The 24,106-nt window shown below is 33.9% G+C and overlaps 1 protein-coding gene across 2 annotated transcripts in view; it reads left to right on the forward strand.

Moving 5' to 3' along the window:
* FANCL (FA complementation group L) overlaps nucleotides 1–24,106 on the forward strand; it is a 31,449-nt gene that overhangs the window by 3,873 nt on the left and 3,470 nt on the right. For both annotated transcript variants that reach the window (XM_080587911.1, XM_080587912.1), the window contains exons 4-12: nucleotides 559–615; nucleotides 2,903–3,000; nucleotides 8,431–8,527; nucleotides 13,300–13,368; nucleotides 21,181–21,331; nucleotides 22,252–22,335; nucleotides 22,953–22,998; nucleotides 23,088–23,169; nucleotides 23,951–24,067. In XM_080587911.1, the coding sequence (XP_080444037.1) occupies nucleotides 559–615; nucleotides 2,903–3,000; nucleotides 8,431–8,527; nucleotides 13,300–13,368; nucleotides 21,181–21,331; nucleotides 22,252–22,335; nucleotides 22,953–22,998; nucleotides 23,088–23,169; nucleotides 23,951–24,067 (801 nt within the window). The remainder of the gene's footprint in view (nucleotides 1–558; nucleotides 616–2,902; nucleotides 3,001–8,430; nucleotides 8,528–13,299; nucleotides 13,369–21,180; nucleotides 21,332–22,251; nucleotides 22,336–22,952; nucleotides 22,999–23,087; nucleotides 23,170–23,950; nucleotides 24,068–24,106) is intronic.

A 24,106-nucleotide genomic window follows, 5' to 3' on the forward strand; every position in this document is an offset into this window, starting at 1 on the left:
TAAGAAGGCATCTTTGCCACATGTGCTGGTTGAGAAACTATCTCACGGACTGTGCATCCCTTTGTAGAACAAGTGTTGTGACTATAGAGTAACCAAAGGTAGAGAGCTGAAGAAAGTGAAGTGTAAATATCTGCTGCATTTGAAGATGGTTAGGGATCCATTAAACATGTGCAGCATCTGAAAGCAAATGGGTCTGGAGAGTTCTTAAAGAAAAATTAACCAAAAACCCTTCTGAGTGATGCAAAAGCCTCTGTTCTCACCGATGAAGACTGAAGTATTCATAAATGTCTTTGTAAATACATGAAGTGTAAAGTCTTCACAAACTTTATAAATTTGTTACGTGACATTATTTGATGAAGGTGGCAGAAAATTTTCACTGAAGTTCCCTGTGCTTGGGAGTTTTGTTCTTTAATTGCTGTATCCTTTTGTGTTTTTTTTCTTTCGTTTAGTTGCTTGATGATACCAGAAAAGTAGATGGAAATTTTAGATGGAAATTATTTACCATTAAAAGTTAAGAGATGAAAATGCACTGATGCTCTGTTCTTCTGTTTCGTCCAGAGGCTGCACAGTTGTCCAGATCTTGTCAGTTTTATGGTGGAGCTGAAAACTATTTTGGTAAGTGACAGAACATGTATGTGGGAGAAGGGTTGTTCTCATAGCTTTAGGTTTTACTGTGTTGTTTTTGTTTTTTTACAGTTTACCATTTAATAGATTGGTATATATTTTTTTTTCATAGGGGATTATGTATGTATGCTGTTCACGTAATGCTTGTATAAATATCCTTTAAGATTTTAAGCGACTGTACTCTTTGGAAATTGGACTGTTGCAGAAAAAATAAGATTCGAGCAAGTGATCTCAATATGTTCAGCATAGAGCTAGCCTCTTTATAATGATTTTCTAGGAATTCTTGATGTTGTCCAGATGTTTAAAAAAAAGAAAAAGGGGGGGGGGCTTATAATAATACAAGGGGATTACACACTACCAGTGGATTGCTCAATGTGTTTTCACCAGTGTGAGAACTTGATGAATAAATGTAGAAAACTTTTTCTTTAATATTACAGAGATTTCTGTGTATTTTCTGTTAAGAGTTTCTAATCTGTGGGTTTAGAAGAGGAGCAAAGTCTTCAGTTAACAGCATGAAACTGACCATTTCATGTCTGTTGCTAACATACTATTATACAAGCCTTCTCTGCAAAGAATACTTGCTTACAACCTACTTAACTTAGAAGTAAAACACTAAGTTTTATTCAAAACAGCAACAAAAATACTCTCCTAGTGTTATACTACTGCTCTACAATAGGAATACCTTTTTTCAGTACTGGTTCAATTCCTGCCAAACTGGATTATGCTGAAGCAGGCAAACGCACTTGGAATAAGACATAAAAATGTCTACGTGGTGCTGTTTTGGAGTATTTCACAATAGTTGTTCCAGTCTATTTGCCTGGATACATTAGACTCAGAAAATGACACTGCAGAGGAAGTATAATTCATTCAAAACAGTAAAGTGTTTCATACCATGAAGTGAACCTGAGCGCACAAAAAAGTAGTAGAGGACAAACTGGGGAGAAAGGATAGTTATATTGGCATTATTTTAAATTTATTTTATTTAAATTATAATTTCTTGTTTTATTGCAATTTCTGTATTATCTGTGTATACAAACAACAGAAAATAATTTGTTAGTTCTTAACTAAATCATAAAGTTTACGTTATTATATGAATAAATATTGTAAAGTTTACCTTATTATATGAAGATGTGTCAAAAAGTCTAAAATATTAAAGCAGATACCTTGAAGTTGGTCACAGCAATTGTAATAACAAATATTTTGCTAATTGCATTACAGATTTTTTTTTCTTGAAATTTCTTGACATTTTAATTATTTTATTTTCAAAGTTTAAAACTTTGTCATCATAGTGAAAAATTGTTCATTATATCCTGTTGGAAGTACCATTTTTTTCATTTTATGATTTCACTGTTTTTCCCGGTGCAGGGTTCAGTTTAGTAATAATGAAGAAAACCTTGTTCTTGGTGACGTTTCAGTGTTTTCCATGTCAGTTAAGCTGTGCTTCTCTTATCCTCTCGTTTCCTTTTTTTTTCTTTTCTCTGGCCCCTGCCATTTCTTTATTTTAATTGTTGGGCCATCTTTTAGCACAAGGCTACACTGAGACTGAGGGGCACTGATATTTGCTCTTGGAAGTTATCATTAATAATCACTGTAGCTTTGGAAACAGCTCTCACTTTATATGACCTGTAAGCATAATTTTAACCAAAGCGCACTTTTCAAGAACAAGTAGCACAACATGAACATGTGGAACATATGGTTTGTTTTGTCTCTGTAATCTGGTGTTACCTTTTTCATAAAACTTTTTTGAGGCTTTATAACATACCTGGTAAGTGTCTATACCAGAACTTATTCTCTGGGATCCTATCGTATTAAAACTGAGAAATTGAGTATTTTTTTGATTGATTATGTTAAGTGGTATATAGTTGCTTAAGGATAATATGGGGGATTTCATGTATGTGTCTCCTTTTGTGGCTGTGATGCTCAGGAAACAGCTGTGGGCTTCACAGAACCTTCTTTTAAAATGTTCTTTCAGACAAGATGCTTGGCTTCAAATTTATTAGCCTGAAAAAGAGGCACGTTTGATATTTGCATCTGAAGACTATGTTGTCAACATCTGTGTTTTTTTTAAATTGCAGATGTTTTCATTAGCAGTATCTGAAGTAATTTACCAAACAGCTTTTGTCTGCTTTAGCTGGAGGCTATAACAAAACAAATGCAGTGTACAGTTAATTTTACATAAGCTTAATATTTTTGAATGAATTGTGAAAATCACATGACTAAATAGATGCAAAAATATTGAAATCTCCCTTAATGATGTTTTTAATGTTCTTTTAAACAGGAAATTGCTTTAAAGAATACAGAAGAGCTGCATATACCACGACCACCAGAATACTACTCCTGTCTTGTCAGAGATCTAGAAATGCTGGGTTGGAATAAGTATGTTTATTTTGTTACTTTATTTAGAGATTATCTCTAAAATACTCTGTTCTTTTGTATACATGGATCCAACATATTAAACATAACTTGTGTAGTTAATTTATCTTAGTCAGAAGCCTTTGTTTTAAAAGACAGCTGTTTTTTTCATTTAAAAAACAAAAAAACCTGTATCAACTGACAGGATATTTTCAGTATCAAGTAACTGTGCTGAAAGGTGAGAGGCTACTACTAAGCAATCGATTCTTCTTTGACCTATTACTATTGGCATAGTAAACATATGCAATAAAACGTTTGTAGTTCTTTTTCCATAACTTCTATAGTATTTTGGGTATTTCTGTTGTGTAGTGAAGGGTAACAGTGATGTGATTATGGAGTCGGTTATAACTAAGTTATAAAAGTTCTGTTCATATTTTTTTTTAGATAATAATTTTTAAAGAACAGTTCTATCTTATCTTCATAGCGCAAGGGCCTCCTTAGACAAAGTGAAAACATAATTAATCCACAAAAAGGTAAATCTGGATTTAAAAAAAAATGTAGAGGAGATCTTGGAAAACTGTAATTCCAGAACTATAAAACAGCTGTTTGTGAAACCCACAAAGAGAAACTTACCATGTTTCTTGCTACCCAGATGGATTCAAACAGATCAAAGAAATCAGGGCTAATGAAAAGCATTCCTTAGTCTCCAAAAGGTTTTCTTGATTGAGCTGTGCAGGGAGACCATGTTTGGTGTTTGAGGGAGGTGCCTCCCTTTTGAGGAGGGTTGGTTACTGCACAAGTAGAATGTAAATTGTGTCACTTGTGTATGTAGGCTCAGTGCACTCAAGAAGAGGTTTCGGAGAGGGTAAATGCTGTGGTAAAAATTCAGCATCTGTCAAACAAAAGTGGAAGTTTAAAAACTAGAAGTGAGTCTTTTCACCCACACTAGAACTGTCGTTTTAATACCATGGGAATGAATGTCAAATTAGCAATGGATATTTGCCTTTGTTGAGGAAAGAAGTGTACATGTAGCTACTTCTGAGAACCTTCTCATTAGGGTCTTGAATGCATTCAAACATATTATATTATTCACAGTCCAGTATACCCTCAGATAAGCTCATTGAACAAACTTAATTTGACATCCCTACACAGGGAAACAAGTTTCTTGTAGAAAGCTGAAGGAACACAGAGTTGTGATCAAGTACTCAAGGTCCACGTGGAAATTTTTCGGAAGTCTGCAGTGCTTCCTCTTTTTGCTGACTTCTACTAGAAGCTCCAGGAGACTTTTATGGAGTTGAAAGCAGTTGCTATATAGAGAGGCATGAAGGAAACATATTCGTAGGCTGTGTTTAGTTTTACTGATAATATAGAACTAATTTGGGTGCCTTCTTTCAATAAGCAAAGATGAAAGTTTGTATAAGACAGAGTTTTGAATGAGAAGTTTTGTTTTACATGCTGGAAAATGAAAGTAAGTCTGCTTTTGCAGCTTTCAACAAGACAAATCTACTTTTACCTTAGTCTTTGACAGTGATTTAACAAGTGTTTGTTTTACTACATGAAATAAAAAATAAAAAAAGCCTGGTGTTGAAGAATAGTTTTTGAGTTTTCTCACCTGAATTGTGTATAAATAAATCATGTGTAATTAACGTTAAGTGGGAATTTGCTTTGAACGCCCACTTTTATTTAAGGATTTAAAGCATCCTTGATAAATCAGCTGAAGCTTTTCAGTGATATCCATTATTCTTTTCAAATTTCTCAGACCTGAGTGTGAGAATATTAGTTAAACACATGGGAAATAAGTTCTGAATCATGCCTGCTGCTTGCTCCCCACACCAAAAAAAATCCTCCAAAAAGCCCGTGCCAGGAAAACAGATCAACATAAGTATAATTGAAAATATAAGTATATTAGTGTACTATATTTATAACTGAATATATAAATATAGTACATATATAGTTGAATGTATAAATTGTGTATATAGCTAAATATACACTTTTGAAATACGATTTAGTAGCTTATCTCAAAAACAGTATTTCTGACCTGCTATACATACAAAATATTCAGTAGTTTGCTATTAAAAAAACACCTCAGTGCTTTATCAGACAGCATGCTTCTAAGACAGAATGTGTTCTCTAGATCAAGATGATTTTCATGTAGACACACAACTTATGTTGCGCTTTTGTCCAGCACAGTCATGTAATTCAGTAAATGTACATCTCTTGATTTACTTGTGTTAGTGATAGTCACTATTTAATTTTGGGGGGGGGGGGTTGATTATTAAAGGGGCTAAGCTTTATATAAGGGATAGCGTCTGCTTTATGATGAGTTGGAGGGAGAATAATCTAGAGAGTAGAATTTGAAGCATATTAGCAAGTTATACCTCTAATTAAAAAAGAGATGATTTGAAGTGTATTAGCCTGTTACACCTCTAATTAAAAATGTAATGGACTGCAGAAAAGGCTTCAACCTAGACTGATTTGGGGTTGCAGGTGTGCGTTTGCAGATTAAAAACATGTCAGTATGGTCTTTCAGCAGGAAACTAAGCCGCCTTACTGCCAGGAAGCCTCAATCACTGCTCACACCTTGAGAAGCCTCTGGCTTTATTACTATTCCTTTTAGGAAAAGGAAAAAAAAAAAGCGGCTTGTTGTGGACCCCAGGCTTTTTCCTTGTGAGTTTTGTGTCATGCTGGAAGCCAATCCAAATCTGACTGCATCCAAATTCATCTTGAAAAATTTTTGTTTGAAAGAGAATCCAAGCAATAGGATGTAGTCCCTTATCTCTGAAGTGATTAAAGAAGCTTTTAAGGATAGCACAAATTTAGTGTGTTCGAATAAGTAATCTAAGAAATATGTGAAGTTTCTCAAGCACAAATTGCATATAGTACCTGGAATGATTTTACTCCTCTTTCCTCCCTAACCATTGAAAGTAAAAGCAGTAATGAAGGTTGCAAATTGGCTGGCTGCTGTGATTAGACATCACTTCCTTTGTGATATGGAAAACTTAATTCTTTGACCTAATTTAAGTGTGGGGCACAAATTGTATCATATTCAAATACTTGTACACAAAAATCCTAGTTGGATAAGTTTGGAAGTTTTACCAAATTTCCTCCACCAAGTGCTGCCCTCCTAACAGCTGGGGAATTCAAAGAAGAATTCTTCCTTCATTTTAAGCAGATCAAAAAATCCTGGTGCAAACGTAATTAGTTGAGGTGGGAGAAGGTACATATGAAGCAACAGTAATACTAAAAAAGCTTTTCCTTTATCTCATAATCTGACTAGCTGAGTCCATGACAGCGCCTCAGGAAGGTAGATTCTTGACTATTAAACATCGGTAGGACTTGTTACCCTCACATGGGTGCATAAATGTTGCTAGCAACTCTGGAGTCCATGGTGTGAGTCATGATCCAAATTTTCTCAGGTCTCAATGACATTTTGATTTCTGCTTGATACTTGACAAGTTTTTTTCATAGAATGTATCTTCTTTTGCCTCCTCCCTTTCCAAGGAATCCTGCCTTGTCATGTGCCTCCATGAAATACCATTTGTGTGTTATGCTGAATTACAGTACTTTGGAGATTTAACTGAGGCTTTCCATCTTTATGGTCATTCCATTCTTTTATACGTGATAAAATGATGGAGCCTACTGAGGAATAAAGGTTTATATAGCTGAAATATCACCTATCTAAACAATTCCTTCTTTTATTATACACTCATAAGATATTCATATGACTTTTACAGAGTTGTCCAACTTTCTCCAGTGCTACAGAACTCACTTTTTCATCTTTTCTTATCCAAAGATTGGTAGAGTGATGTTGCAGAACAAGTAGCCACTGAGCTGCTGAGTTCTTTTTTTCTGTCCTAAATGGAAATTTGAATCCTCCTTCAGTCCCCAGAGGCAGTTTATTGCTTTTTACAGTCTGTTGAGAAGAAGGAAGACCAGCAATGAATTTTCTTTCTGGGCATTTCTCAACCCCATCTGCAACAGTAGATGGAGGAGTGTGTTATAATTAGTTTCTTATCTTTATAAAACTTTGTGATATAATTTTGAGGTAAAATTTGAGCGAGGTGGGAGTAATGATTTTTCCACTTAGAGGAGGAATGCCATAGTTCTCTCTAAATAAATTGTGTTTGATTGACTGCAGTTTTATCAAGACTTCTATTTCTTTAAACTGTTGTAGGAAAAAGGAGTGTCAAAATACTCCCAGGAAACTGTAGGACAATTTAATATCGCATTAAAGTTATTCAGCATGAAATGTGAAATAATATCTCTTTCCCTGTTTACTACCACGATAGCTTTTTCCGTATGTATTTTTCGGTTCCCTCATGTTGAGGCTGTGTGTTTGTGGAGATGACTTTCTTCTTTTCGCTTCTTGCCTAGGAATGTGCATGGCTTTTGGTGCAGGTCTACTTTTTCTTGTATAGACTTCTACAACTGTGTATCCAGTTTCTCCTGAAAGAGAACCATTTGTCCCAGCATGCTGGCCAAAGTGACTGGGCTAGTATGTAATAGTTAAAAAAAAAAAAAAAAAAAAAAAATGTTACTTAGGTCAGCAAGCAGATGCTTGCTTTGAACTCTGATGGGCCTTTCCATCAGTCTGGGTGATAAGCTGTGCAATAATCTTAGACTGCTTTTTATCTTTACACAAGAATGGTATAGTAAAAATGTCAAAATATCCAGTTCACTGATAAATATATTTTTAAAATAGAAGTTTGAACCTTTTTGGCAGTTGCCGAGGCTACTCAGCAGAACGTATTTCATTACAGCAATGTATTTTACAATTGTATTCATCTTCATTGTTGTGGGAAGCACAAATCAGTGACATCTTAAACAAAAAGTCAGTGATTATGTCATAAGTTTTAAAACTTATTTACATTTAGTATATACTTGCTACTTGCTTGGATGCATTTATACTGTGTAAAACTGTCATGAAACAAAGGCAAATCATTGTAAATAACTCATTTTGTACCTGTTCCAGTACTCTTTTCTGTAGAAAATCAATTTCAGAATATGAAGCAATACCCACTGAATTTTCCACAATAATAATATTGATAATAAAAGAGAACTTCATTGAAGAGAGAAGCAAATCAAGAGCATAAACATCTCATACTGTAAGAAACTGCAGAAATGGATCAAAGATTTGACAGGAAGTTTAATGTGTACATAAGTAGAGGCTGACAGGAACATGCTGTGCGTGTCAAAGGTTCCAGTGATGGAAAACTGAAACATAGCGCTCACTGACCACAGCATGAGCCTTGACACACATTGTAAATAACCCAAAGATATATGACTGCATTAAGCAGTAGACTGGTGTATTAACAGCAGTAAATCTAGAACAGCAGAAATGGTTGGCATATAGGACTTCCTCTGATTAATATTTGTAACAGACTAATAAGAGTATTGCAGACCTTTCAAGCTGTAATTCTTAAAATACTGTTAGGGTTTTCTTTTCTCTTGTAGAGTTGCATATGTGGATACTAGTCTTACCACAATCAAGCTGAAAGCTGAAGACTCATGTGGTCGACAACATCTGATCACTCTGAAGTTAAATGCAAAGGTGAATTCATATGGGAGAAAATATTATAAGGCTTCCTTGAAAAAGAAGGATTTTTTAATTTATAAGGATTTCAGAGTTGGTTTGTTTGTTAGCATGTCTGTTGTGAGCATAATGTGTTTTTTGTGTCTTTTTTTGAGAAATTATTTTATAAAAAGTAGAGTTTTCAGACTTTATCTGCATTGAAAATTCATAATACGTTATGCTTATTCTGTAGGAATCTTTTTATATGAGGCTGTGCATTATATGAAAAATCCTTTATGATATTGCTATTATTTTTCTGTATTACAGACAAAACCACTTGGAGAGTTTCATTCGTTATTTACTCAGTCCAGAGGCTGAGCATCTGACAAGAATAGAGGATGTTGGGTTGCCTCTTTAGCAAGTCTTACTGCTTAAGCTGTAGAAATAAAGGTTTATGACAGACTGACTACAGAATCGAGGTTCTTATATTAAAATAAGTCTTTTTTTTTTTTTTTAGTGTAAATAGTTGGCTGATTTTGACAATTTGTACAAACCAAATCCATGGCATGTATGGAAGCAGTAAAATTTTAATTTTTCCTGATACCTAGAACAGAACTCAAACTGTAATATTTCTGTGTAGAATTTCTCATTTTAAGGCATGAATCTTTAACAGATATCCAGTCTGTACGATGACAATTGTATGGTGATTGCTGTTATCTTCAGTTTAGGGAAAAAAGCGGTTCCAAACGCTACCTAAACATTGGATTTTGGAACTACCCTTGATCCATCCTATGGGATAATTATCTTGAAGGGATGAGGACTGGGCACTGTGTTGTGAAATTAAATTTCACCTTCACAGACTTCCTATATTCCTTGGAAAAACAGAAAAACAGGAGTTTTTTAGTTTTATATAAGACAAGTTATTTTACCTTAGAGGGAAAAAGGAACTGCCAGGGAAATGTGGTTGCAGAAAAGGACTTTTTTTTTTTAAGTGTACTTTAAATATCTATGTGTGTACATTTACACATACAAAGTAGTGAATTAATTAATTTGCTAGTCGTTCAGTTCTTAAATACACGATGTTAATAAATGATGGAAAATATATGCCAAGAAATGAAATCGTGGTCTATTTAGTACGCAAGAAGAAAAACCAGACTGTATTGTCATTGTTTAGAAGGGAGCTGCTATCCCCATACTTAGTATGATATGAGAAATGAAATGCAGCCTGTTGCCCCTAAGCTTTTTCTTAAGTTTATGGTGACTGAAGTTAAGTGGTACAGTTAAATACTTTTAACTGTTTGTAAATATAGAAATGCAGAAACAAAATACAATCTAATACCCATTTTTACCAAGTAGCTCAAACACTATTATATGTTGGTTGGTTCTGTTTATCTTTAATTTATCATTGTTCCATAAGGAGAATTGAGATTACCTGTTTTCTGTTCTTATAAAAACATGCACATTTTCATTACAGTAATAAAATCTGTGAAGTTGAGACTCCTAATAGCAGAAAAAAACACCTTCTATCAACTAAAGATACAGTATAATAAAAATACTAGATTATCCAACTTGTCTGCTGTTACAAGTAATCATCAATCTTTTCTTTTTTCCCAAGTGATTTTTATGATGAAAGGATCAATTGTTTGTCCTTTTTAAACTGTCTGGCATTTAAACTTGCCACAGGAGAAAATTTATATGTGAAACGTGGTTTTGTTGACATGGGGATTTGATTTTCCTTGATATACGTATTACATTCATTTGAAAAGACTTCAAAGTATTTTTTTAAGGGATTTCTTTTGATAACATGCTTTAACAAAATTATGCTTATTATTGTTATGCTGTTTATTTGACTAAGGTTAGTATGAGAGCTAAACCTCTCCCCCGAGCATATGTTGCTGGCTCTTGTATGTGTTCTGGCAGATTGGTTCATTCAGCCTTGTCCTTGTGGATGCTATACAATAAAAAGAGTTTGTAAGCATGCTGATGATGTTTTCAGGGAAAAAAAATCACTTCTATAAGTGATTTAATAAGTTATTTTTCATAAAGTTATGTATTCAGGTATTCCCCTAAATATCCCTTCACTATCATTCTTAGTGGTTTGGATGTGTTTTGAGGACTTTTCTTATGTTTTGTCAAATGTTTCCACTTGTTGTTATTGTATGAATGTACTTTGTGTTAGGAATTGTCCTTTAAAACACTTGTTCTCTATAATCTGCATTTGTAAGGTATCTAGGAAACTTGGTGCCATCAAAGTAAATCTGGAGGAATTGAGAGTATCTTATCATAGGTATATTTATCAAGTCGTCTGCTACTCAGTATTGACTTTTGTAAATTAATAGGACTAGCATAAGAGGATATATTGTTTAGTTCTCAATTTACAGTTTCTGAAATAGTTTTCAGTTTAGTTTGGCTGAAGATGTCTGTTGCAGAAATCTTTCTCCATTCACAGTTTAATTCATGATCTAGAGAAGTTGTCTGAAAACAAAGTGTGCATTTTTGCAAGGTACGAAACCAAATACATCAGTTTTATTTATCAGATTTCCTTTTGCATTACATGAAGAACTCATATTTTAATTCTTGGAAGTGGGTTGGGTGGTTGCCATTTCAGATCCCAAGAACTCTAATAGCCTCTGCAATAATTTGCATGCCATGTAGTTAATGAGATGCTTTGATGGTAATTAAGTGAATGGTTTGGAGAGGATTATTGAAAATATTTTTTCTAGATAAATTCAGTTGCGTGCTCAAAAATACAGAATATAAATCTTTTGCTTTAATAATTGCTTAAATTGGTTTGAAGAATAATAGGATGATTTCTAACATACAAATTTAAATGCAACTGTAATGTCACATGATGCCATTGATATGCTCTGGTATACTGTTTTAAAATATTATCTCCTGGGGAGTCACTTGCCTTGTTTTATACAGGATTTCACCCCGCATGGTCTAAAAGCATTACACTAAACGTATGTACAGAATCACTGTTGCATAGTGGTTGGCAATTAGCTGGTACACATTACAATATTATAGTGTTAAGGAAAATTTGACTAAGAATGCAGATAAGGTGCCGTAGGTATTTAAAAAAAATAATAAAACATTTGTAGAATATGTTTGCAACCACTTATTCAAAGGCATCCGACAAAAGAGGGATAGTTCTAAAACTGATCCTACAGAGAAATTGGTCTTAGTTTGTTCTAGGCATACTTTTATATATTGAAAACAGGTTTATTTTTATGCAAGCACTGAAGTATTTCATGAAAAATAATACCAACATTACAGTAAAAGAAACTGTAATAGCTTTTGTGGCTGTACGTTTCTAAATTGTAACTGCCTCCTGTCCAAATTAGTTGTTTCAGCTCTCTTGCTCTGTCACTGTTATTTAACTTGTCTGCCACCAATCTGATAAAATAGTAAATATTCATGTAGTGAAGTTGTCTTCAGAAAGTGGATATCTAACCAAAAACAGAAATGAAGACATACTAAAAAAAAAATGCATGTTTAAACAAATTTCTGTGGAATACATAAATCCACCAGATTATTATTAAAATCAAGTGAAGAATGGATGATCTTGGGAAGCTATGTCTTTTTTTGCTCCTTGCCATAGAGGGCAATTGTAAGGTAATTACTGTGGAATTATACTATATATAAAATGAGGAAACTTTTATAAGATTCCAGTAATTGCCAAGTGTCTGGTATATAATGACATCATCTATACGTAGAAATTTATTTTGGATAGAGAATGGTTATGGGAACCAGCATAGCTAAACTTAACTTCTTTGTTTTTATTTCTGAGGAAGTTGGGACTTTTTTCCTATTTCTCCCCAAGTAAGATTTTCTGTAACGTTCTCTTGCTTTTGCAGTTTATGCAATACTAACACAATTTTTATAACACTACTGTGTCTGTCATTGGTACAATTTGAAAGGTTGCATAGGACTAAAAGAGGGAATTTCTCAGATGAATAAGATTTTGTACGGGTGTTATTTTTAAAAGACACAGTTTGTTTGTACCTGGATGGTTCTTTGCTGCTTTAGTTTTCAGAAAATACTTATTCTCCACAGGGTTGATATTGGGATAATGAACTGTAATATTTTTACATGTGTAATGAATGGTAAATGGTTATCGTTGGATTTATCAAACCTTTTATTTTTGTAGCTTTGATTTTCTTAACAGAACTATTTGTTCTTTTCCTAATGGATGCCTTTTAATTTGGGGCAGGCAGAACAAGGGACTTGTTAGTTTTAATTTTGTGTGTATGTTCATTCATCTTTTTCTAAAAAGTTTTGTGCTTATTTTGCTTTAAGTTTCAAAAGAAAAAAAAAAAGCGTTCCAATCAGAACAAATATTCTAGTTCTAATTCTTGACTCATTAAGGGCTTTGTTGTTGTTGTTTTAAACTTTTATATCCACTGCAGGTAGTTGAGGAACAAGAATGTTGCATGGGTAACATTAAGCTTCTATTAAAAAGATGCTGTCAAGATACCAGGAAACATTTAAAAAAATTTTTTTAGTATTTGATCTCTTTTGTCTTAAGTTCTTTATTAATATATCTTTGCAAACACTGAAAACAGGAAACTGTGATTCTCCTGCCACTATTAAAATCTGTTATAAAAAAACTGTTTACATGTAGTTTTCTTTAAATGATAATTATCATTTATAACTATTTCTGAAAATTCCTTGCATATTTTTCCTTTGAGAGCCAAGTTCACAAGATGCTCAAAGTGCTCGTATTTCATTATCATATTTGGCAGCTGAGTATTGGTCTGACTTTAAATCACATTTTAAAAAAAGAACTGTATTTTTCGTCTGTCCCTCAGTATCCAACAGAACCACCAGATTGCCTTGTGGATTTTCCTGTTCAGTTTGCTATTTCCTGGATGCCACAGGTAAATTGCTGTACTATGCATCTTTCTTTAGTAATTACGATACATATGCGAAGGTAGGTGGTAATGATGTGTTGGACTTTGTAGCTCCTGATTTTTTTCCCTGTGTGCATTTTACCTTCATACCTGCTTATGTATAAATGTAAAATTGAATTCCATATTCCTTCTGATATTGTTTTTAGTATTTTCCTTACCATATAGATATACCTTGCATGTTTTATACTTTGCACTCATATTGGCTGTTTTTCTCATAAGCTGTTCATACAGCTGAAAATTCTTATCTTTAGAAATTATATTGGGTAAATATATGCACAATAAACTTTTTATATAGAACGAAGCACCTTCTAAAGCCGACAGCCTTTTAGAAAAATGCCAGTCCCCCAGTTCATTATCCTGTATAGTTTCCATAACATAATAAAACTTCTTCAATTATAGTCAAAAGAACAACAAGAAAATACTTAATAGAAATCAATTTCGTAGTTTAAGTTATTGTCAATATAGAGAACCAAGAGCCATTGTCTTTTTTTTTATCTTTCTTTATTTCATTTATTTCTCTTCCTTAATAGAGCATGTGTACTTGATTAAATGGATTTAAATGTGACCACTTAATTGTAAGTTAATTTGAATTATCTCTAGAAAATAGTTGATGTTTAATTTCATTTAGTTCAGGAAAATAGATTTTATATAAGTGATGGTATTTCATAAATCTAACTCTTGTGAGGATTTCTGACCATCAATAAAGGTTGTCTTGGTGCTATTAAATTTATGTAGGGAACATGGTTGAAAATTTTGCATCAGAATAATTTTAAGATGAGCATATAATTTTGAATGCAAAGCTCAAGGTTTTGTGTATCACCTTAGATCCTTCAGTTTGAGAGCTTGAGGAAATAATTTCAAGAATGGACCATTGCAATTGAAAAATGTGCTTATTGTCGTGTATCATTTTAGTTTTTGATTCTGTGCTATGGTTTTGAATAATTTAAATAGATACTGTTTTTCCCTTAGATTGTATTGGATTTCATGTACCACAGGCAGGATTTCAAGTACTGTTTCTTACCTCCAGTGTTATCCATATGTCTAATATTATTTTATTAATTTTTATATCAATGCAATATATGTTGCCTCAAATTAACAACATTTCAAATATCCTTGACAGTTGTTGCTGCTCTGAGTTTACTGTTAGTAATTTTGAAGCTACCAGCTGGATTTATGTCTTAATAAAATGTTCTTGAAAAACATAATATGAAGCAGCATTCTTTGACAAGTTAAAGATGTAAGCAAATACATTAATATTGACACTATAAGAAAGTAAAAATCTACTGTTAAAAAATATGGCATTCCAGAGCTTGATATCTTGAAATCTTTCTACAGTTAGAATTACCTATGGGTAATGTGTTTGAAAACACAAACAATAGATGTAGGTATGTAACTGAAGACATACGTTTTGAAATCATAGGATACGAATTCCAGCTGCAGATAATCTATAATGTTGGACCAAATACCAACAACCTGTGCGTTATGCTGATAACCTTGTTTTAGTTGTCCAGTCTTTTTCAAAATTGACCTTGTATGTGAGTGACACGATCCTAACACTTACGGGAAAAAAAGATTGTTGTAGTAATTGCATTTCATACACTATTTAAATTTGTTTTTATTCTCAAAATGCATGGAAATCATTATAGTGAGCAGTCTTCATGCCACAGTAAAATAAGGGTTAAACTTAGATAAAGCAATTTAGCATGTCCTCAAGTGGTTGAAATTTTTTTTGTTCCTAAAAGGGAAAGAGAACATGTTATACATATATTCCAGTAAAATAACATGAAGTTTTGATGGGTCTTTATTTTTAATATTTGTTGGTCATCTTTAAGGTAAAGATTGACGAGGCTTAACTGAAATTGTGCAATTGCACCATTATAATATAAACTTCTGTGAAAGAAAGTATAAATAGATTTCAGGTAATTGATTTTTTTTTTTTCCCCCTGCTGTTGCCTATTTCAGGTTCTTTTCAGTGCTCATGGACTTTAAACTTGAGGGGTTGTTGGGTGTCTCGTGGTTTGTTTTTTTTTTTTTGGTATAATAATAGACATGGCTTTATGGCATCCATATTAAAAATGGGTAATTTTCCTTATGGTCCCTGTCTTCCTGCTGGGTTGATAATGTTTTGATGTATTTTTCTTTTGCTCTGATGAGAGGTCTGCTGCTGCTGCTCTGACATATTCATTTGGATGAATAATTATAACTTGCACAATGTCAAGCTGAAGATGGTAGGGTTTTGTGCGTCATGACAAGCCTAGTAGCCAGTGCAGGTGTCTCACAGCATGATCAGCAACAGCCAGTGTATTCTGGCTCAGAGGAGACATTTTAGAGTAGTAAGAAATCAGCACCAAGGGCAATGCTGCTGCTGCTGCTACTGTTATAAGTGCCAAATAAATGCAGAGTGCTTCTCAATGACAAGTGCAAGAACATCTACTTATTTCAGTTACATTCTTTTTCTAAATAACCAGATAAATGTACTGTCTAGAGATTTTAGCATAAACGGTAAGCATGGTTCTGCAGTTTCAGAGCATCTATATTCTGCTGCCCTCACGTCAGGGTATTGTTTCTATACTGACCACTGCCCACCTGGTTTGCTACATGAAGGTCAGGAGAGTGGAAATTAATGACTAATGAGGTCATGCAGCCAGCCAGCCAGCAATGAAACAGTAATACAAGATTCAGAAGGTATAGTGATATGAATGAGATTATTCTTTAGTTATTTTGATGGAAACACAGTAGAATGTATCGTAATTGCTTTTTTTTTTTTTTTTAGCAAAGGAGCTTCACAGACCTCAGTTTTCTATGCATCTATCAATACAAAAAATGGAGATGGCTGACAAGATACTTTATAAAGATTTGAGAGTGTTGTGTCTCAGTTGGATTTGTGCTAAAAAGGAAGAAAATTTTTAAACTTCAATTTATGAGTAATAAATAGTAGTCCAAACAAATCTAAAGAATCATATGTTGCTTAGATAATACAGGCGATCCCTTTGCCAGCCAAACACTGTTCACTTTATTAAATTTTATTTTATCTGTGAATACATACAACACCTAAAGTTTAAGCTGCTTTACATTTTCCATTAGGACGCTTTGCAATTATTTTAATTTTGCTGGATTCGTAAGGATAAGCAAATTTTGTGTTAGGAAGAATTAGCAAAAAACAACCAACCAAACAAAAAAAAATCCACCAAACCTCACAGTAAAGATCAATTATATTTGTATATTTTTTAAACACAAGTTTTAATAAAATGCACTGTGTTTATCTTAATTTGAACATTCTTACTACCATTTAGTTAGTATTCAATCCATCCAGGATTTGGAATGGGTGTTTAAAGTTTGGCAAGAATGTTACCATGTATCATGTAGCACTTCTTTAAAGTTATTGGCTCTATAAATAAGAACAAAGAGTAGAGTGACTTTTTTTTTCTGTTCCTTCTTATTCATTTAATTGAAGGGGAGAGTGTAATTTAAGTGATTGATAAGCTGAGTCTTACAGAGCAGTGGTTGTAAACTTGGGGAAAGTGTTTGAAGTAGAATAAACTAAAAGAAAGAATTAGCACGAGGACCAGTGATGAGATGGAGATGAGAGTGCATAGGATAGGAATGGGAACAAAACCACGGCAGAACTACATGATGCTCTTCACTGGTAGAAGAGAAGTTACTAGGATGAAGCCAGTCTGCAGAGAGGCCGAAAGGACAAAGCTTAGGGGTAAGAGATGCAGCAATAGAATGTGTTGCCTTCTAGGTGGGTCCAGGATATCTGATTTTTACTGACCAGAATAAGTGCTTCATCTCCTACCAGTTGTTGAAATAAATGGAGGATACGTATAGTCTGATAGCACAAATAGTAAAAGTTCGGTCAGTTTTCTAAAGCTGCTAGGGAACCATGTGAAAGTCAGTATGTTTACATGTCTGCTTTTCTGTAAAATAACCAATTTAGTTAGCCCAGTGTCTATACCTACCTGTTTTCAGATGTTAAGACCATAGAATCGTGGCCCTGTAAATTAATACTGAATTGTTCAGTCCAGAGGATCATATTGGTGTATTGTGTAGCAGTATATATCAGATTTTTGTCTCATAGAGCCTAGAATAACTAAAACTTTGAAGCTGGATATATGCTTTGTTGAGAGAAAACTGACTGCTGAGTCACACTGCATTCCTATCATAAGTCATCGCTGATTGTATTCTTTGTCTTCTATACTCACAACTTGATATGTGAAAAATCTGGAGAAGTGTTGAGTGTTTGCAGCTATGACTATGGTTACTGGAGGTGATGCTTTAATGCAAAGAATCCTTTAAAGCCTGCTGAAGGGGTCTCGAGCTGAGTATTCCAAACTAAGGTTTTCTCAGTCTCTTATTTTTCTGTATGGAAACTCAGAGCGAGGTCTTCTAATTATGCATTTTGTTGGTAAACTCAGTAATGTTTTTGGGCTACTCAGTTTCTGTGGTGGTCTTTAAAGAGAGCTGAAGGGAGCTGGATCATTAAGTAATGCAGTATCTCTCCGCCAAAAACTTACCAGGCTCCCACCTGAAAGTAATGGGGTGTCCTGGGACTGGAAGGCATTGCCAGGACCTCAGTGCTGTGATGGAGAGGAACCCAGCTCTAGCTGTTGGCTTTGTGTGAGTTCACATTTGATGTGAACCAGCTCTAGAGCTTCCACCAGCTCTAGCTCTAGGTCCCTTGTACAGCTACCATAATATAACTGTGGATAATAATCACATCCCCTCTTACGCTGTTTTGCTAGTCAAAGCAAGTGAAACTTTTGTCTTTTCCTAATGATGGATTCTCCATTCCTTGTCTGAGAAATGTTTTGTCTTGGATACGATTTGTTCGTACTCACAGAAAGGTTAAGGTAGGAAAGGACCTCTGGAACCCCTTTCTCAAGCCGGATACCTGGAGCGGGTTGCCCAGTACCATGTCCGGGTGGAAGTATCTGTTTTCTTGGGAAGATCTGGTCAGAATCCAGTGCAGTGTTTCAGCTTGAACTGTGCATTCACTAGTGCTTTCCGTGCTGACTTCAGAAATTCCCTGTCACCCTACAGACTGAGGGAGCATAGCTGCGAAGGGATCACTTTCCAGCCAGTGCAACAGATGTAGGCAATCCCATAGAAAGAAATAACATGGTTCAGTTAGAAAAGACTGTGATATCCACTTGCACAGCAAACTACATTTAGGTTTTGTGACTATTCTCATGCTGGTAATAGTCCTAACCTCTGCTAGCTACTAATTACTGCTAGTATGGGAAACGGATGTCAGTGCATCAGTAGTTGCATCAAGTAACATGCAAGGTTTATATTAGACATTAAAATTACCTTCATTTTGTTTTGAGCTGTTGTGGAAGATTAAACTGCCACAATGTTCTTTATGTTTTTGTAATGTATGTTTTGCCTGATGGCCATGGAAACCTAATAATTACAGAGGACGGAGTAACTAGTTTAGTTTTGCTAGTGATTTTTAGAGTCAGGTGGGTAGCCAGTGATGACATCCTGAAGTATGAATGTCTTATTTTTCAAAGAATATTTTACATATTTCATACAAATTCTAATGCACTTGTACAAATGTTACCAAGAAACAGTTTGTGCTGTGTGATACTATTAATGACTATCTTGGTGATGTGTAGATTAAAAAAAAAAAAAAAGGCATGATAGTATTTTAGAAAAGTGTGTTGAGCAATGACCAAAAATTAGTTGGTTAATCAAATAAAAAGATAAAAAGGAATGTTATAGTTTTCATGGTTTGCATGACAAACGTGATGTATTTAAATAGCTATAGATGCATTTATGTATATAGCAGGAGACAGCTGGTAACATCAATGAAGCATGCAAATAAGATCAAATGAACAGTGCATTTAAAAAAAAAAGATTTAACTACCTTTTTAAGGAACATCATTGAAAAATTACAATTAGTATTAAAATTAATTGGATTTTAAAACTTATCTGTGGGTTATAATCCCTTGATGTTTCTTTTTTCTAGTGAAACCCTTTGAATTCCCAGAAGATAAAGATAAAAATGATTATTAGAGGATTTATCTGTATGTGATACAGAAAAATGTAAAAAATCAAAATGGAAAGCAACTGTTGCAAGTACCAGAAAATTATGCTATTAATTTAAGTGTCATCAGAGCACAAAAGATCACATTTCAGGACTCTGTGAAAATTATTAAAATACTGGAAATAATAGTACTTAAGATGAAGATATTATACTCTAAGATGTGGTTAAGTGACTGACACTATTATATCACTTCAGGTATTATAAAAGTAACAAAATGCTTTTAAAGATAATAAGCGTTACATTTTGAGATTGGCAGTATTCACACTTTTCTGCTTAAGTGCTTTCCTACTTTAATTTAATAACAGCAGGAAAAAATGTAGCATTTTATTTCTAAGCTGCACCATTTCTTTCTAGAATATGTATGCATAAAATATAAAAACTTATTACATATAAAAATCATATTTTTCCGATGGAGAAATATATATATATAATTACTTCTTTCTGTCCAGGTGAGAAAGGTAGAACATAATCATTAAATATTAAAGGAGACCATTTCATGTATATTTTGTGTTACTGTTATTTGTAGAAAAATACCTCTTCAGAACTGATCATTTAATTTTCTTTTTATTTTTCTTTTTTTTCTCCCTACTTGATCTCCCTTCAGTGTCTTCTTTTACCATTTTTTTGACACCTTCACTTTTTCCTGTTGTAGCTTCATCTATCCGCATGAAGCCTTGTTTTGACTGCTTGGTCTGCTCCCACTAGTCTGTTCGTGACACTTCCAAATTCCTCCACTCATTCCATTTTACATCAGACTCTGGGTTACTTCAGCTCAAAACCTGTGTGGAGTATTACTCCAAATAAAACTCATCTCTTGCCTCCTTGCTTTCTTCACCTCTTTTTGGTTCCATAAATTCAACTTCATGTTTTGTACCTGTGGGCATCTGCATTTTGAAAGGTGTTAACTTGACTGCTGAGTGTTTTCTCTACTTGAAGAAGCCATTTCCTGTAGAAATAATTACTTCTTTTTTGCTCAGTGATGTTTAAAAGACTTCTTTTGCATTGCTGTTCTGTCTGTTGTCCTGTATAATCACAGATTTTTTGATTCCATCTAATCCACTCTCAAATATTGAAATCCCTTGAGTGTAATCCTCTGATTATTGCATGGTTTCTCCTTCTCTTACCATATTTACATGGTTTGAAATCTAATGTTAAGTACCTGGTTTAATGCTGTTTAATTTTGAGACCTTTACGACATTATTTGGCTATATATCATAGCTTTTTTTTTTTCCCAATATACCTTAGTGGGCATTTCTCTGTGTTATATCATGTTGCTCAGATGAAGCGGAGACAAACTATCGTAATGTTAGAAGTTTAATAGTAGATGATGCTGATTTTTACTTAAGTTTTACAGTAGTTTGTTACAAGTTATAATGGAAAGGAATAGTTGCTACCATTTTTTAGAAAAGTTTCCTAAAAAAAGGAGTCTAAAACACTTTCAAATGCAACTATAATGTATGTATATCACAGCATGTTAGAATTACCAGGATTAGAGAAAGTATGTATACTCAGGATACAGATACACTTAATTTGTGGTGTTTCGATTAAAAAAAAAAAAAAAAGGCATTATTATATAAGGTTCAACATTTTTTGCTACCATACTATAATTGGATGGATACTAGATTTTAACACTTGTTAGATTACCTACAGGTTTTTTGTTTGTTTTAATACTCTGTATAGCTATAGGTAGAAACTATATAATATGTTTAAATTTCTTCTTTTCTTAGAACTCCTTAATAGACATCCATAATCAGTTCCTGGCAGCATTAGAATCACTGAAAGAATTCTGGGATGCCATGGATGAAATTGATGAGAAGACATGGGTGCTTGAGCCAGAAAATCCCACACGGAGTGCTACAGTAAGAAGAATCACAATAGGTACAAAAAGATTTGAAGGAATCACTTGGGTTTTAAAAGTAAAACTCAGGTTGCTATTTGCTCTGCGTATCCAATCAGGTTACGTAAACTGAAAGTAGGACTTACAAAGTTAAGAGTTGTGTTTTTATTTAAAAACAAACAAAAAACCCACGTTCCATCTGAATACAGAGCCTGTTTAAGAAATTGTTATGACTTTATGGTGTTCAATATAAAATGAAAAATTCTGCAGGAAAATATTGCATATCTGCAACTTATGAGCACCTAGCTCAAAAACATGAGGACTTGTGTGATACCTCTAGGAAATTAGTATTTGTAAAAATACAGCTTAAAAGAAGCCCTTGCCTCATTCACAAATTCCAGCATTTTAACGGACTTATTATATTAGATGGATCCTGTCCAGGAAGAGTGAAAGGAGAATTAGAAGGAAGTCCAAAGGCAGAAGAGCTGGGAAGGTGGGTTAGGTAAAGAGTGAGGTGGAGGGATTTACTACATTGATTTTACTACTTAAACTACTTAATACTGGCTTTGCTCTTGTCTTTTTGACTATAAAAGATGATGAGGAATTAATAATGTTTACATCTCTATTACCTTTAAAATATCACTAAGATTTCAAATTGATTATAACATTTAATTTCATTATTCAAAAATAAAACTCTAAGTGTTAAGACTAGTCTCTGATAATTTTTTTTAAGAAGCTGATATTTTTAATTACAGTCCACTGAAATTTAAATAGAAAAACTTTATACTGATGTTTTGTACAATTAATTTGGGTACCTACCAACTTCTTAATTATTTGTAGTAATGAAAAAAAAAAGCCTGAAATAACTAATTTAAAACTTTTCTAAAATAGTTAATGTTTCAGTTTTTGAGTAATTGATTGCAAAGTAAAGCTTCACATATGATTTGCTTTTTCATTTTAGGGAACAACGTTTCAGTGACCATAGAGGTAGATCCCAGGCATCCAAACATGCTCCCTGAGTGTTATTTTCTTGGAGCAGATCACGGTAAGCCAGCAGACATATGCTGTTCATTTCACTTTTAGAATCTGATCTCTGGTGAGCAGATACTAGTGTAACCTATGCCGGGCTCCTGGGCTAAACTCTGCTTAAGCGGAGCTAGGAATTAGGCTTTGTGCGTAGGAGAATTTTACACAGTAGATGCTGTTGTTTTTTTTAACAGCCTAAATCCCTGGCATGCTGCTTTGCTCTGAGTGATGCTTTTCTCCAGTGCTTTCCTAACACAGTTTACAGGGAAATCTTTGTCCCACAGATGATTACCCAACCATGTTTATAGTTTAATATAATTTTCTTTATAAAAGAATCTACTACATATGTCCTAGTAGCATGTGAAAATATTTGTCTTTTATTCTACTTCCCACAGTTTTTTGCCAACTTCTTAAAGGGAAATAAATCATATCTTCAATAGTATGATATTTTAAATGCTAGTATACAGAATTTTTAAAACTAAGGGCAGTCATTGACTTAGGTGTCTTAAGTAATTAAAAACAAAAGCCAACAACAAATACACCTTGCACTTCAGTGCTGAAATATGAGGTAGAATTGGGCAGGGGACAGAAGAGGATCCTAAAGATACTATAATTATTTATGTACATTTTTTGTAGTGGTTAACCCTTTGAGAACTAAGCTGAACAACAACATGCACTTGTGGTAAGCATCTTTAGTAATACAGGTTTAAAACTAAAATGATGTTTGCTGTTCTTAGTGTTGACTTTTTTCTCCTTCTCTCCCGTTTGCAGGGACCCCAAAATCAGTTTATTACAAAACTTGAAAGACGTCTTAGAAATTGATTTTCCATCTCGTGCTGTGCTAGAAGAAAGCGTAAGTTGCTTTTTGTTAATGAACAGTTGTTATTTCTGAGTAAGTAAAATCTAAATGGTCATTTTATAACTGCCAGCAAAAATAAGAGACTTAGAAGAGAGGTAATTGGATTAACATATTGTCATAAGGACTTCTGAACTTCAAGCAACAATTGTCAGAGCTTGTTAACCTTTGATTAGAGGTGCACACTTTCCTGTGGCCTTCATAGCAGTAAGGCGATTAATAACAGGCTTCACTATTAAAAGGGAAAGAGGAAGTTCCGGAGTAGCTAATGAGATGTGGAAAAATCCAAACATTCTGTTATGGATGTTGATGACTTAAGTTCTAATTAGGTAGAGCTGCTTAGAGGGGACAAGAGGCCATCCAAATACTGGTGCATTTCAAGCAAACTTGGAATTAATTTTTGACAATGCTGTAACACTGGATTACTAGCTTGGCTTTCACTCATGAAATTTTTAAAGTAATATCTGACTGCGAGGTCTTGTGTCTAATACCCAAATACAAAGACAAATTATGTTTGATGAAAAAGAAATGGTAAGGCCCAAGAGCATGAAAACACTTGTCAAACTAGATGTAATGCAGTGAGAAGATAAAATATATCCAAGCAGTCTTGTATGTCCAGCAACTACTCTCGCAGTTAAGACCATAATGTTGTAAATATGTTTAGTAATTCTAAATAACAAAAAATGCAAAACCAAAGCCAGACAGATGAAAATGTTTCTGTGTTCCACCCTTGTTTCTTCCTTTCAGTTCTACTGTAAACTAACACATGTGTTTTAAGGATTTTACTAAGGACTGTGGAATCTGCTATGCCTATCGACTCGATGGCACTACCCCAGATCAAGTATGTGATGATCCCCGATGCGGACAACCTTTTCATCAGGCTTGCCTGTATGAGGTAATTAATGGGACAAACTTGTCTGTTAACTCACTGACA

The sequence above is a fragment of the Anser brachyrhynchus genome, assembly GCF_964034855.1.
Source record: "Anser brachyrhynchus genome assembly, chromosome: 3".
Classification (NCBI taxonomy): domain Eukaryota; kingdom Metazoa; phylum Chordata; class Aves; order Anseriformes; family Anatidae; genus Anser; species Anser brachyrhynchus.